Source organism: Manacus candei, unplaced genomic scaffold (genome assembly GCF_025592945.1).
Source record: "Manacus candei isolate 608988 ecotype Guabito, Panama unplaced genomic scaffold, ASM2559294v1 h1tg000084l, whole genome shotgun sequence".
Lineage (NCBI taxonomy): Eukaryota > Metazoa > Chordata > Aves > Passeriformes > Pipridae > Manacus > Manacus candei.
Window position 1 is genome coordinate 2064400 of NW_026138132.1, and position 15327 is coordinate 2079726.

The 15327-nt window shown below is 53.7% G+C and overlaps 1 protein-coding gene across 3 annotated transcripts in view; it reads right to left on the reverse strand.

The window, feature by feature from the left end:
* The window catches only part of PEBP4 (phosphatidylethanolamine binding protein 4), a 78539-nt gene extending 63559 nt beyond the window's left edge, over window positions 1-14980 (reverse strand). The window contains exons 1-3 of one of the 3 annotated variants that reach the window (XM_051811945.1): window positions 14857-14980; window positions 6976-7103; window positions 5954-6086 (exon numbers count right to left, since the gene is read on the reverse strand). In XM_051811945.1, coding sequence (XP_051667905.1) covers window positions 5954-6086; window positions 6976-7097 — 255 coding nt within the window. In that variant the 5' untranslated portion in view covers window positions 7098-7103; window positions 14857-14980. Of the gene's footprint in view, window positions 1-5953; window positions 6087-6975; window positions 7104-7827; window positions 8025-13292; window positions 13455-14856 lie in introns of those variants that run through there. The other 2 variants (XM_051811946.1, XM_051811944.1) reach the window with 2 other exon arrangements.
* Window positions 14981-15327: the final 347 nt, after the last annotated feature.

Genomic DNA, 15327 nt, shown 5'->3' on the forward strand with positions numbered 1-15327 from the left:
TTGTGCTGTCAATCTCGTATTAGCACATTATAATATGCTACACTGAATGCATCTGTTCCGTAGATCACAAGTCCTAATTGTCATTTGTTGAATCACTTTGTCTTATATGATTGTTAAGCAATTATTTCACCCAAAGCAGCTTAAACTTTGATTACTGTATAGTGTTTACAGGGATCAAAGAGAAAATCAGCGGCTGCTTCAAACATTTTGCTGCTGGAACAGTCACAAGTGTGTCCCACACGCCGGAGATGCCGACACACAGCAACGAGACCGGGTGACCTGTGGGTTCTTCCCACCCTCCTGGCCTGAAGGGGAACATTTTATTTGTCCTGGGTGGTTAAAGGTCCAGCAAACGTGGAGGTAATGAGGCAAATGGGAAGTGACATTCCTGCCAAGATTGCTCATGGAAAGAGGCTCTCATGGCGTGTGACACCAGCTGTCCCAAAGGTCCCCTCCGGTGGGGAAAGGGCCCGGTGGGGAATAACACCCTGTGCTGGGTTGTTAAAGCACTCCGGCGCTTTACATCAAGGGAAAAGCTCCTCAAAAGGCTTGGAAATCAAAGTTCAGGGATCACATCCCAAAGTGACCCCCCAAAAAAGCACCAGCGCTCGCAGCGGGCGGGTCAGCAGAGGACAGGGCTGGAGCAGCACAGAGAGCCCGCAGCACTCACAGTTGGTGGCTGTGCCACCCCACACTGCAGCCCTCAAAGAGGCACTTTGGTAGCTCACAGCCCTCACACCACCATCCCCTGGCTGCAGGGCCGGGCCCAGGCGCCGGGAGCCGCTGGGCTGGGATGCTGGAATGATGCTGGAATGCCACAGCAGGGTCCCAGGGCATGGGAACCCAAACCAGCAAGGCCAAAGGGAGGGGTTCATCACCAGGGGCTTGGGCTAATCCCCATAATATGGGGCTGACAGCATTGGGAAGGAATGTTGGGCCATTGTTTCTAAGGAGCCCAGACAGGGCTGAGAGAGAAAAAACACTCTGGTGGCTCCGTAACTCCAGACGGTTCCACGAGCCAAGGAGGATACACAAACTGTCAGGAATCTTCTGCTTAAAACCATCTTCTTTAACGAGCCTCAAATTGAACCTGAGTGCCACGGAAAAGGTCCCTCTCAGCCAGTTGCAAATCCCCTCCTGACACAACTGGAGCACAGGAGACTGAACAGACCTTCTCCTCCCTTTGTTAAAAGTTAATGGATTTGCTCATACAAATGATTTTTCCAAATAATGGGCCCCAGCCCCTAGAGCACAGAAACCTTTATAAATCAGGACTGTCCCCAACTCGGCCACCAAGTGCTCACAAAAAGGGGAGAACTGGGGACAAGGCTGGGCTATAACCAAGTGCACTTTGCTGTGGACTCCAGGCACGACCCAAACTCCTGGGAGAGGTTCATTGTCCTGCCCTTCCCTCCCTGGGCATGGCCGGGATCCCCAGTGCCATGGCAGGACACCTCCAGCCCCAGGGCAGCACCCCTGGGTGCTGGTCACAGGTTTGGGCACAGAGAGCTGCTGCATGAAGCCCTGAGGGGATCATCCCACGGATCACACAGCCGGGGGCTTTTCCAGCTGCCTTTTCAGCTCCAGTTCATTCCACCGTGGAAATGGTTTTAAATAAGTGACCTGGACAGCTGCAGAAAGAAGTTGTAGCTCGTGGATTGTGGCTTGGCCAGGAGAGGGTTCTTCCAAAAACAACTTAAGTTTAAAATAGTTGAGTTTGGGGTAGGAACCCTGAGAAAAGCACTTTTTCCTGGACCTTGCCTGGAATAAAAGCCCTACTCCTTCCCATGTATCCTAAACAACGCATGGCACAGCCCAAAAGAAAACCAACGAGGCCTCTAACTAAGGAAGTTGTCAAACCCTTGGATGAAAACAAATCTGGAGGAGCAGGTAAAAGGTAACTCCAAAAACCGCAGCCCGAGAACTCCCGGCAGGTAAAATTGCTTTTTAACAAGGAGACAAGTCCCACCAACGGCATCTGCCGTATGTTTTTATAAAGCCCAGAGATACGTGTTCGAAAAGGGCCGGTAAATAAAGTTCCCATCGATTTGATCTCAAGTGTAATCTGTTTTTCTGTCTGCCACCAGCCGCGGCAATAAAAGCGAATCAGGGGACGCGGCGCTCGGGTTAATGCGACGATACATCATCTTCGGGGGGGATTGCTTAGCTGCAGGATTTATAAACTCGCCCCCAAATTGATGCAATGGCCAATTTTCTTTTCCAATTTATTTTTTGGTCGAGCCAAGCAATATTGTGGCAGGGCAAGGAGGACGCATTTCCCGTCTTTCCAGATGTTCTCTCCCGCTCCGTCGGCCCCGGGGAAGGGCCTCCGGCAGCTCCTCTGCTGGGGGATTTTTTGGGAAGGTGCCGGTGGAAGCTTTAATATTTGGGGTTTGCTCCGTGTTACAACCTTACAGTGGTACCCAAAGGGTGCGTGGGGTGTGCACAGAGCAAGTTATTCGGTGTTCAGGGGGTCTTCCAGTGAGGACTGAGCATCCCCTGCATCCCAGGGCTGCATCCCACATGGACTGAGCATCCCCAGTACCCCAGGGCTGCATCCCACATGGACTGAGCATCCCCTGCATCCCAGGGCTATGTCTCCCAGTCCTCTGCACACCAGGACAGACCAACTGGCTGCTCTGCTCCAGCACAGGGCTGGGAGACAGGCACTTCCCACCCACCCAAAACAGGGCACAAGCTGTGCCCAGCAGTCAAAGGGTTTGCAAGGTACCCAAACCATCCCTAACCAAACTCCTGTGCCTGGCAAAGCATCCCTGACTCCTTTGCCTGCCTGTGTTGCTCTCAGAGATGCAGCCAGACACAAAAGCTGCCTTCACTGCATCAAGAGTCCAAAAAAGGGTCTTTGGGGCAGCAGAAGTGATGTTTGATAAGAGTTGGTTTTAACAGCCCAGTGTTCAAACTGGACAAGCATCATGGAAAATTAAAAAACACTCTAACCACACATAAAACAACGTATTAAAGTCCTCCAGGCCAAGTTTTGAAGCCACCAGAGCTCAGCTTTGCAAGATGCCACCTCACTTTAAGGCCCTTCACCCAAAAACATCAAGGAGCACCAAAGGCTGGGAGGGAAGACCTTGGGCACAGGCAGGGTCAAACCTGACTGACCCCCCTCATAAAATCCATCACCAGTATCTGGGACAAGGACGGGAAACATCCCATTCCCTCCCTCCCTCCTCGGAAAACTGATAAATATTTCCAGAGATAAAAACAAACACTCCGCATTTGGCTTTTTTGGTGGTTGTTTTTCTTGAAGAGACAAAGTGTTCCACAGAGAGCCGACACTTCCTACACAAGTTTGCATCCTCAAACCCTGAGTTTTTCTGCCGCTGATTCGGGTGGAGAAAAAAAAAAAAAAGCATCTCCAGCCCTTCACCCAGCCCTCAGCACCCCAGGCAGGGATCACTGAGCCTCTCGTGTGCCCGGGAGCATCACGTGGAGGACAGAGACAACTTTGGGGAAGTGAGGCTTCCCCTTCTCACTCGGGGAACAAATAAAGGATAATCCAAGTTTCCTGGGCTTCGAAAATCCACGAAAACAACTCACACACCTCAGCCCTGTGACGCAACTCTTGTTCCCACTCGATTTAGGGTGATTTTTTCTTTTTTTTTTTTTTGAGGGAATAATATTATGCTGAAGCATCCTTACGGGTTCAGGAGTAAGAGAATGAAATATTCCTATAAAGAAAAGTATGAAGCACTTCAGATCCAGTTCTCTGTGATGGGTTTAAGGCCGGCCAGCCCCTTGCCCAAAAAATTAACCCTGGTTGAAGCTGGAACGTTCAGCTGGGGATGTGGGTTTGTTTTTTTTTTGGGAAGGGCCAGAGGAGAAAAATCAACACAAACCACAGGAAGCAGCAGGACCCGTGTCCTCAGATGCCGCCTGAGCACAAGATGTGCTGAGATGTCTTGGAAGGAAACGGTGCCAAATCCATCAGCAGAGCCAGCCCCGATGCCAGCAGGAGCCACTGGACCCCCTGGAAGGGGCTCCCCAGGGATCTGCCCCCCTCCCTGGGCCACAGCTGGCGTCCCACCCCAAAATAAACAGGTGCTGGTGACACACACTCGACTCCCAAACCCCAGCTGGGGATGTTCACTCCCCTGCCCTCGTTTTTGGGCTCAGGGATGCAGAGCCTGCATCCCCCTGGCACAGCGGGGAAGGGTCTGGCTCTCATCCCTAAAATCCTCCCCCAGCCCAGCGGAGACACATCCACCAGCCAGTCCCTTCCCTTCTCCCTGCCGGGCTCTGCTTTCCAGGACTAAAATATAAAGGAAAAACAACTGCCTGGGAAACAACAATCCCTGGGAAACGTCAAACTCCTGGAAAGCGCCGCGGGGCCGACGGATGATCCCGTGTGCAGCAGCCTCTGCCAGGAAGGAGGGTTATTTTGGAAGAATCAGACATCTTTAAGGAAAAGTTCTACTTCAAACCATGTGATCCACGGGGAGGAAGAGTTGGAAAAAGGGATTGTTAACGCCCCGAGGCACACAAGGAGTTTTCCCTTATGGAGCTGCACCAGGGCTGGAGCCAGCGATGGGAAACATGGCACTTATTGGGATTCGGGAGTTCTTGGGGTGCCAGCAAGGATTTCACGGGGATTTAGGAACGCTGAGAGTCGATGCCACCACATCCTCGGACACCCAGCTGGACACAGCAGGCAGGATTCCCTCCCTGAACAGCTCCCACTTGTTCTCCTGCTCCCCTGCCCAGGGCATGCCCAGCAGTCCCCAGTTGCTCCCAGTTTTCCCAGTTGCTCCCAGTTTTCCCAATCGCTCCCAGTCCCGGCAGCGCTGGGAAGTTCAATGCTACCACCTGGTGGCATCAGGGTGGAACTGCAGCACCGGGACCCCCCCACAACTCCTCATCCCGAATTCCATCGGGATCCCGCAGCAGCACCGGCTGGAGATGTCAAATCCCAGATATCAAAGCCAGAGCGTGGAAAGGTCTTTAAAAATATCGACCAAAAAAAAAAATCGTAAAAATATTTTTCTTTTTTTTTTTTTGGTGGTAAAAAAATTAAATTAAAATGGCCAAAGTGGAGGAAAAAAAATAAAATAAAAGCGTCCAGAATACACCAAAAATTAAATGACCACAACAGAGGAAAAAAACATTGAAGTGGTCAAAACATAGAAAAAAAAAAAATAAAAATTTACAGCGGCCACAAAGCAGCAAGAAAATTATTTAAGTTTTTTCCTACACTGTGGTCACTTAGTTCATATTTTCCCCTATGTTGTGGCCGTTTAATTAATTTTTTAAAAAATAGCCACACTACAGCAAAAATTAAATTCATTAGGTGGCCACAACACAGCAAAAAAATTAAATTTTTAAGTGGCCAAATATAGCAAAATTTTAAATCATTAAGTGCTCACAGTGTAGCAAAAAAAAAAAAGGTATTTAATTTCTTTGCTACATTCTGGCCACTTAATAAAATGGTCACAATATAAAAAAAATTAATTAATACTTTTAGAAGGGCATAATGTGGCAAAAATTTAAATTATTCAGTAGCCACAATGTAGGGAATATTATAAGTGGCTACAAGGTAGGCAAAATAACGTTTATAATGTAGAGGATATTTTTAATTGAATGTCTGGAATACAGCGAAAATATTTATTAAATGGCTACAGTGTGGCAGAAATATTTGTTAAAATGGCTGCAACGTAGCCAAAATATTTGGGAAATTGCCAGGGCAGCAAAAAAAAAATATTTAAAAGTGGCCTCAAGGTAGTAAAAACAAAAGTGTGATTGCAGGAAAAGACGATTTAACAGCCACGATGTAGGAAAAAAAATAGTAATAAATGGTCACAGTGTAGGGGAAAAAAAGTTTGTCCACGCTCAGACTTGCACAAAAGCTCTGAAGCAACGGGGAAAAAAGGCTGAAAAAAGTCACCCCGATGCCAGTAAATTCCTTGAAGGTGGAAGTTGGAGCAGGACTCACCTTCTCAGCCCAGGAGTAGCGGATGTGGGGGCTGCCCCATTCCCGGCTGAGCCGCCGCCGGTAGCCGTGGCACTTGGGGACGTAGGAGCAGGACACGTCCCCCACGTCGGGGTAGATCACCTCCAGATCCCCTCTGGAAAAGAGGGAGGAGAGGACAAGGTGAGATCCCGCGGTGCTGGAGGTGGGAATCGGGGCCACATCCACATCCCAGCCAGGCTCGGGATGGGGTTGGAATGGGGGATCCAGAGGGGGGATCCAGAGGGGGGATCCAGAGGGGGGATCCAAAAGGGGGGATCCAAAAGGGGGGATCCAAAAGGGGGGATCCAAAAGGGGGGATCCAAAAGGGGGGATCCAAAAGGGGGGATCCAAAAGGGGGGATCCAAAAGGGGGGATCCAAAAGGGGGGATCCAAAAGGGGGGATCCAAAAGGGGGGATCCAAAAGGGGGGATCCAAAAGGGGGATCCAAAGGTGGTGCAGCGAGCACAGGACGGAGCCTCTGCTCCTGCTCCCGGGCAGCAGCAGGAATTTAAACTTTCATTATCACATACTGGGAGGAAATTCCTCCCTGTGAGGGTGGCGAAGCCCTGGAATGGATTTCCCAGAGGACATCCCATCCCTGGAAGTGTCCAAGGCCAGGTTGGACAGGGCTTGGAGCAACCTGGGCTAGCAGGAGGTGTCCCTGCCCATGGCAGGGGGTGGAACAAGATGATCCTTAAAGTCCCTTCCAAGCAAACCATCCCAGGATTGTATGGAAAAACAGACTTTTCTACAGCATCCTGTCATCCCTGATGCTGTAAAAGTCACTTTTAAAGCCCCCACACGACAGGCCAGGGAATAACTTGAGGTGGCCAGAAACAGCCCGGATTCCTGGCCAAAGGAGGAAAACAGGCAGTGTTTATAGTGCTGGCAAAGGGGATACTGGAATTCCTGTCCCAGGAGGTGACACACTGGACACTGAGGGCAGCCCGTGGTGGGATGTCCAGGGCTGGTGCAGGTGAGAGAGGAGACAGAGCATCACTCACCTGCAGAAGTCCTTGTCCGAGTCGCTGAGTGCCTGGAAGATGCAGGTTCGGGACGTGTGGTTCCCCCGGACACCGGTGAGGAACAGGCTGAGAGCCACCAACACGGTGCTCAGGAGCCTCATCCTGCCCTGGGGGACAGAGGGACAGGCAGGGTCAGCCCCCACCACGCTCCAGTTCAGCTCCCAGCCCCAAAACCAGCTCCAGGAAAAGTCCTGACGCATCACTTTCCCCTCCAGTTCCACAACTTTTATCCCAGTTACACCCTGGCAGCAAACCCCAAGCCCCCAGTAAGGCCCCCCATCTCAGAGGACCCGTTTCCACCAGGCTGGTGCATCGTCACCCTCCACGTGGCACCAGGGATGTGCCCATGTGGTGGCACAAGGCTCAGCACCACGGTGATCCCTGTGACACCACACAGCCTGGGCAGCTCCAAGAGGGGACAGAGTCCCTGTCTCCAGCTGCTGCTCTCCCTAACACGACGGAAAAGATGGAAAACTGGGATCAGGCTCGCTCACGGTCTATCCAAGACTGTCACCAAAGGACACACAACCAGCCACCACACCCTGACACGTCCCCGGCCCCAGGCAGGGTCTCTGCAGGGGAACAGCCCGAGGGTTCACCCCGAACCCATCCACCCCCTCCAGCGCCAGGGCAGAGCTCTTCCCGCAGCAGGACAGCCATGGACACCCAGGTTAGAGCCACACAAAGCCTTGAGGACGAGGAGACACGGGGTTTTATTCGCCCACCCCCCTGCCAAGCCCAGCTCCAGCCCTCGCCTCCCCAGGCCACACCAGCCTGCTGGACCCAGGAGCCAAGAGGGCCACCGGGACCGGCCCTGCCCGAGCCACTTACCGGGGTCCCGGGGATGGCTGAGCAGCTCCCAGGCAAAGCCCGGAGGTTTGAGGTTGCCGTGGAGATGGTTTCCTTGGAAGGAAGGGAAAGAAGGGACCGGGAACTGAAAGCAAAACCCCCAGGGAAGGGGCAGCTCGGTGCTCTGAGAGCTGCCAACGGGTTTCAACCCCCCAACGGTCCCCAACGGCCCCAACAGCCCCGGGGTCCTCCCCTGCCCAACCCCCCCCTACACACACACAGACTCCCCTGCACTGGAGGCTTCCAAGCTGATTAGGAGGGATGTGACCCAAACATTCATTTGCCAGTCTCCTCCATTGCCTAATCAGTTCTGGATGAGGCACATGCAGAAATCCCCCAGCCAGTTGGGAGCAGGGATTACACCACAGACTGTATCATTACATAATGAGGCGCCGGCACGCAGAGCGAACACGAGCGAGGACCAGCAGCGCTGTCATCCTGGAGAGAGAGGCACCAGGCTCCAACTAATTGGAAACATTAATGTATTGGGAATGATCTGGAGGGTTTAGGGGCTAATGGCTCTGGTTCCCACGCTGCAGCCCCGTAATTAGAGCCCTGATCCCTGCAAACAGGCTCACGTGAGTAATGCCTTTCCCATCGGAGTCAGGGGATGCTGGTTCACATGAGTCAGGAGAGCCACAGTGGGGTTTGCATCCTCACAGTGGCCCAGGCCACGGGGGGTTGATGAGCCGAGGTGCCCAGACCCAGCAGGGTTGGTAATCAGCACAAACTGCCCCAAAACTCTGCCGTGGAAAGGCGGATTTCTGAGAAAAGCAGGAGCTCCCTTGGAAAACTGAGCGTGTGGCTGGAAGTTTAGCAACAGGCAGCAGGCAAAGGTCGGGACAGACACAAGGGCTTGGACACCAGGAGAGCTGGAGATGTGGACTCTCACCTTGGTAAACCATCATGGAATGGTTTACACTGGAAAGAACTTCAAAGGTCATCTCATTCCACTCCCTGCCATGGGCAGGGACACCCTTCCACTAGCCCAGGTTGCTCCAAGCCCTGTCCAACCCGGCCTTGGACACTTCCAGGGATCCAGGGGCAGCCTCAGCTTTCTCTGGGCAACCTGTGCCAGGGCCTCACCACCCTCCCAGGGAGGAATTTCTCCCCCATATCCCATCTATCCCTGCCCTCTGGCAGTGGGAAGCCATTCCCATGTCCTGTCCCTGCAGCCCTTGTCCCAAGTCCCTCTCCAGCTCTCCTGGAGCCCCTCCAGTCCCCTTGGCTCCTGCAGTCACTTTGCAGTGGTTACTTGAGGGAACCTGAGGTTCCCAAAACAACAGCAAAAGAGAAATGGGATGAACTCCAAACAGGGATATTTTATTTCAAGGCTGGAGGCAGAGAAAAGCCCTTCCCACAGAGGCCATATGAGCCACTTCCCCCCAGAGATCTCCTGAGGATTGGCACAAAATGGGTTTGCCAATAGACAAGGTGGAAAGGGATCCCCTGGGGATGCTTTGGGAGGAAAACTCACGGGAGCAGCAATTTCACAGCATCTCACACAAGATGAACTCTGGCTTCTCTCCCTAATAAAGATCTGTGGCAGAGTCATTACAAGGATCTTATTTCCCCTGCTCAGGGAGACAGAGTGTGAGAGGTAGCAGGATAAAAGGCCAGGATAAGACTCCAAGGGAAAGCACTGCCAGGCATCAGCTCCTGGGTGACGCTCCTGAAGGTCAGGTGGGCTCCTGAGGGGCAGGAGGCTCCTGGAATATTTCCTTTCCAAACCCATGCACACAGCAAGGTGACTCTGAGCTGTCCCTGCCTGCACAAACCCTCCATTCCCAAAAAAGTGACACCAGGAATGGGTGATTTCCACTGGCATCATCCCCCTCCTCGGGTCTGCCTGTGCCTGGAGCTCTCAGGGCTGGGGAGAAGCAGAGAAAACCCAAGAGCCTGCACGGAGCAGCTTCCCCTGGGGAGAAGGATCCTCCCAGATCCAGACACAGATCCAGAGGTGTCAAACCAGGGCTGGAGCAGGAGCTGGGCTCCTCTCCCAGCAATCCCAGGGTGTTCCCTCTCCTGACTAAGCAGTGCAGGACTGCAGGAATCCTGTCTTTCCAGCTGCTGTTGTGCTGTGGACGAGGCTCAGGGCTGGGGGAAAGATGTTCCTCCAGGATTTGTCCCTACAATGAAGGGGGGTGAGATCAGAGAGAATTGCCCTGCACTTAAAATCTTTCACACCATTTTTGGCAAAGCCATCATTGAAAATCCCACTGCAGACCCCCTCCTGCTCAGTTCTCCCACCTTCCACGAGGCTCCCAATCTTTGGGAATTAAAATAAAGCTTTCAGAGGTACCAAGTGCAAGATTAATTTGGTTACTCAACGATGTGAAGGCCAAGGAAGCAAAGCACTGCCTATATCACTGCAATTCATTTGGGAGGAGATTATTTAAATATATACATAAAATATATATATTGCATTTGTCCCCATATCGCTTCAATTCATTTGGGAGGAGATTATTTGAACATATATAAAATATATATATATATATATATTCCATTTGTATCCCCACCAAACAGTTCTAAAAGTCACTGAAAAGCCTTTCACAGTTGGGTAAAACTGAGATATGGGTCAGGAAATTATTTTCCTATTAGTTTTTGGGATGAAAAGGCTCTTAATAAAAGGCAAACACCTCAAGGCAGGGAAGGGAGGGAGAAGTCTGGGGCTTGTTTTAACAGCAACAAAGCACCTGTGGAAGCCAAAGCACCTGTGTGGGAGCCAAATTACACATGGGCTGATCCACGGGGCCACAAATGGTGTTTGCAGAGGAAAGGAGAAGGTGTTTTGTTGCACATCACACCTCTGCAGACCACTCTTGACACTGCCATAGCCCCATAAGATGCTGCCAAGGTTACAAAAATATTTCCCAGGGAGCACAGAGAGCCTTGGGACACAGGTGAGCCAAATACACAAGGATTTGGAGGAGCCCCAGGGCCATCAGCTGAATCTGATGAGCTCTCAGAGCTCCCACATGTGCAGAGCCTCCAGCCCTGCCACACTTTGTTCACTTAATTCTGGTTCTTAACGCAAAGCAGGTGTTTCCAGATCACAATCTCACTTTGAAGGGTCAGAAGAAACCTGCTTTTACTTCTGACACCGGGCCAAGGACTCATTGTTTGCAAGCTTTGGAACTTCCCATCCCCTCCCGTGGCTTCCTGCAGCCCTGAGCTCCAGATAAACCCGAGCCAGGCACAGGCCACTGCAGGGATTGTTTCATCTTCTCCCTGCCACAACTGGGCTGTTTTCTTGGAATCTAAGCTTGCTCCCATCCCCTTCCATCAGGTGATCTCAGCTCTCCCCAAACATGAACTGCCTGCAGGGACAGGGAGGAGTCACCAGGCTCGAGCTGCCCCAGTGACAAAGGAAGCCTGGCACTTGTGGGGGGGTTTTATTTCCTCTCAGCTTCAGGCTGAAGAAGAGTTTTAACTCACTGCTGAAGCCATTTAAAAACTCTATCCCTTTCTTGCCAGAGAGCCAAAGCTCTGGGAAACAAGGGTTTATTCTCCTTTTCGTGGGCAAAAGCATTTCTGAGCAATAAATATGCCCCTTGTACCCCCACCTGAGACCCCCAAGCATCAGTCCAGCCCAGATGCTGCAGGAAGAGCTCAGCTCTTCCTTCAATATCCAGCATTTTCCTCTGATCTGGGAGAAAAATCCCAGTTCCAGGTGGCACCCCTGTGACTCAGTTTCCCCATGGAGGGGCCACTGAGGGACCCGTGAGCAAAGCACCTGAAGACCTCCTAGAAACCAACTCCTACAGCCTGAAAAAAATCACTGAAAAACCAGTATTTACACTGTTGATACCAAGCAGCAAGAGGGGAGAAAGCAAAGGACTTGGCAGAGCCTCAGTGGCCAGGGGAATTCCCTCAATCTTGGCCTCGCAGGAAGCCCATTTTTCAGCTCTTTATTCCATAGCAATCAGAAAAGGAAACAGAAAACCACATCCTCTCTCTCCATTCATAACCTGCTGCACCTCCAGTCCTGCCCTGGCCTTGCTGTGCCTCTTATCTCCCCTCTCCACAGGCTGTCCTCACATTTCCCTCCTTTGCATGGCCAACAACTTCATTCCCTGCTCTAATTGAACGACCACAAGGTCGCCTTCACCTTGTCCCAGCCAACCCTCAGGGCAAGAGCTTTGTGAGTAGAAAAACCCATTTATCCCAGGACAGGCCATAAATTTGCATCTGCACTGATTTGTGGGGCTGAGTCTCCTCCTTGGAGAATTTTAAGTGGATTTAAGGGATGGGGCAGATTTATTGGGCTCTGTGGTCTGGAGTTTTCCTGGGTCTGTCTAGTGCCACGTTGGGGTCAGGGGTTAAAGACCCCAGATCATAAAGGGTTCAATAGCTGAGCCTGGATTTTTGTGTCTTTACAGCATTAATAGGATGCTGGGGCAAAATATAGGGTGAGGGGGTTGTATTTATTCCCCCCCAACCAGGGCCCTGTGGGCCTGCAGGCTGGAACAGCAGAGGTCTGCACTGTGCAAAGCACCAGGTGCAGATCCCTGGTGCAGATTAACACAGAAGGATTTTTGGCTTTTCTCTTTATACCTGCCAAAGCTCCAGCACTGAACTCCCACCCCCCCTCCTGCCCCATTTTCCTGGCAGGAAGCCGTGGCTGGTCAAGCTGGATTAAACATCACTGTCACCAGCAGCATGGGAAGGTCAGGGGTGGCTGAAGGGGAAGGGTCAGAGCCCCCAAAAAGGGGGGTTGTACCCACAGCATCCACCTCCTGCAGCACCCTCTGAGCAGGAATCTCTGTGGGATCAGGGAGGGGATGCTTTTTACCTTGGAGGTTGGCAGCACCTCACGGCTCCTCGCAACAGAAGGTGCCAGTGCAGCACAAACCAACCACCAGAGCAGAGCCAGGGCTGCTGTGACCCTCAAAACCTTCCTTGGCACAAGCCCCCCTCCCTCTGCCTCAGCTGGGCATCGCAGGAGCACCCGGGAGAGGAGGAATATCCGATGTTTTCCAGCAGGGTACAGCCCCCCGAGCCTGGCAGCAGCCCACGGAGCCACCCCCGCGCTGCATCATCACACGGGGATCACCCCTTCTCCTGCCGGCCCCATCCCAAACCTCAGCTCCGGCAGCACGACGAGCAGGAACACATTCCACCCCCTGCAGCCCCCGACAGCGCCCCGAGCCCGGCGCGGAGCACGAGGCACGGCAGCACCTCCACCCGTGCCATCCCTGGCTCGGGGACGGGGCCACCCACCTCCACACCCCATCCCAGCCCCAGCCGTGAACTCCTCTCCCGCAGCAGCATCTGGCTGCTCCAACCCGGGAGCAGTTGGCACGTTTGGGGAGGTCACGGGGAGGACGCGGAGCCCGGGGGAGGTGACCTTGGTGGCAGCCGGGAGCCGGCCGGTCCCGCAGCGCTGGATGCGCCGCGTTGCACAACCAAACACCTGGCAGAGCCCACCCTGCCTCGGCAGGTACCTTGTGACTGCTCCCGCCGGAGCTGCGGCTCCTTCTGAGGAAGGTCTTCTATTTTGGGAAGAATGTTTTCACTCGGCCTATATTAAGCACATTCATTTCGCAGTCACAAGGCAGGCGCTGAGCGGTGCGGGAGCCTCTTCTCCTCCAGCAGCTCCTCAGCCTGGCAAGATCCCGGATCCCAGCGGTGTTGGCACACGCCAGCCCAGCCCGCTGCTCGCCGGGACTCTGCCAAATTGCATCCCGTTCGCATTCCTTCCCATTCACACCGGCGAACTGCTCAGCACCTCTTTAAATTCCTGGCTCGAATTCCATCACCGCCCCCCCCCCCATCCCGCTCCTGGAGATGGGAAAAGCCGCCGCGCGTTGCTGCAACACCGACACGCGACGGCAGCGTGGAGGGGAAGCATTGAGAAACCCTCAGGTGTGGCCTCTGCTCCCCAGGGAAGCTGCGTGGGCAGGGGACGACAGCGGGATTGGGTTAGGGAAGGGTCAGCCAGGCTTTTCCACCTTTTTTACCCCCGCTCCTTCTCCGGGACGCTGGGCCCCGGTGAGGAGGTGGATCTCTGCCCCGTGCGCCTCGTGGACGCTCTAATTGTGATTACAGCCCTCTGGGGATGACAACGAAAGATAAACAAACGCCTCTCCCAGGTCTCACGGCCCGGCTGGATGAGGCTCGTGGGAAAGCCCTGGGGCAGCGGGATAATGAGGAGCTGGGGATGAGCAAGGAGCATCCTCTGCTCTGACTCAGGCGGGGCTCAGCCTGGCCCCACGAGCCAGCCCGTCGAGGCGCGATGGGCAGGCCAGGACCCCTCGGCTTCGCTGCCCGTCCCGCTGCTCCCCCCTGCCAGCTGGGCTTGGGGACCTGCGTGGAATTTAGGCCGGCTGGGCAGGGATGGCTATAAATAGCATCGTTTCAGATTCAGCCTGCTCATCCCTTCAGTCTCTGGGTTATTTTCTCCCTCTTTCCACAGCTCTCTGCGGGCTGGGATGAAGGGGAAGCACAGGCTGGACCCTCCCTGAAGTCCCACAGGGAAAACAGGGAGACGGAACAGTTAAATTGGTTCGAATCCCCGATGTTGATGCACTTATGCCAGATTAACCTTTGCATCAATAGACTCCCAAATCACACTAAACTGGCTTAACCCTTCCCTAAATGGGTTTAACTGGTTTGCAGCAGGGGCTCGTACAGGTTTAACGAGCTCAGCTGAGTCCCAGCAGTGGTGCTTTCCTGGGTAAGCCCTGAGCCCCCATCACAGCTCTGTGCAGAGAGCGGCCCCAGGCCCTCCCCCAGCTGCTTTGTGGGCTGGAAGGGGTGGGGATAACTCCCCTGAGCATGGATATCATTTCCAGAAGGTTCTCCCAGCCCCCCAGTGTTTTCTTTCCCAGCCCCGTGACACACCGGCTCAGGAAGGGCCCCCAAAATGCCCCTTATTTCCAGCTCCCCACACCATCAGGGTTACAGAGGCCCTGCCCTGACACCCCAATAAACCAACCTCCTGCAAAGTGAGAGAAAACAGCCTGGCACGCCCAACACAGCCAGCAGCGCTCCCCCCTTTCCACCTACCCCTCCTCACAGCATGGTATCCCCGGGCCAGGAGGAGCCAGCAGCTGAGAGGAGCCTGTGCCCAGCCGGGTCTGGCAGAGCCCCAGCCCAGGACCAGCTTCTTGGCAGGGCCGAGCCCTTAAACCTGGCTCAGAGGCCGAGCAGGGAACAGCAAGAGCTGAGACCCCACCCCGGGCGACCCCCCACAGCCGGGAAGGAGCAATTTGGGGAGATGGGGGCCATTTGCAGATGCTCCGAGGCAGACAGGGACAAAGCAGCTGCAAACGAGCCATGGCTCCAGGCGGGGAACGTTTTCCTCGCTCTGTGACCCAGCAAAACGGGAGCTTTTAAGTACCTGCCGCAAAATTAGGCATAAAAAAACCCCCTCGGTTCCCTTCGTGCTGCGGCGCCAGTGAGGACAGAACATCCTGGAGGTGTGAGTAACCCCCGGTGCCAGCCCCGCGCCGCGGCAGAGGCGCCCGGGGCGCAGCA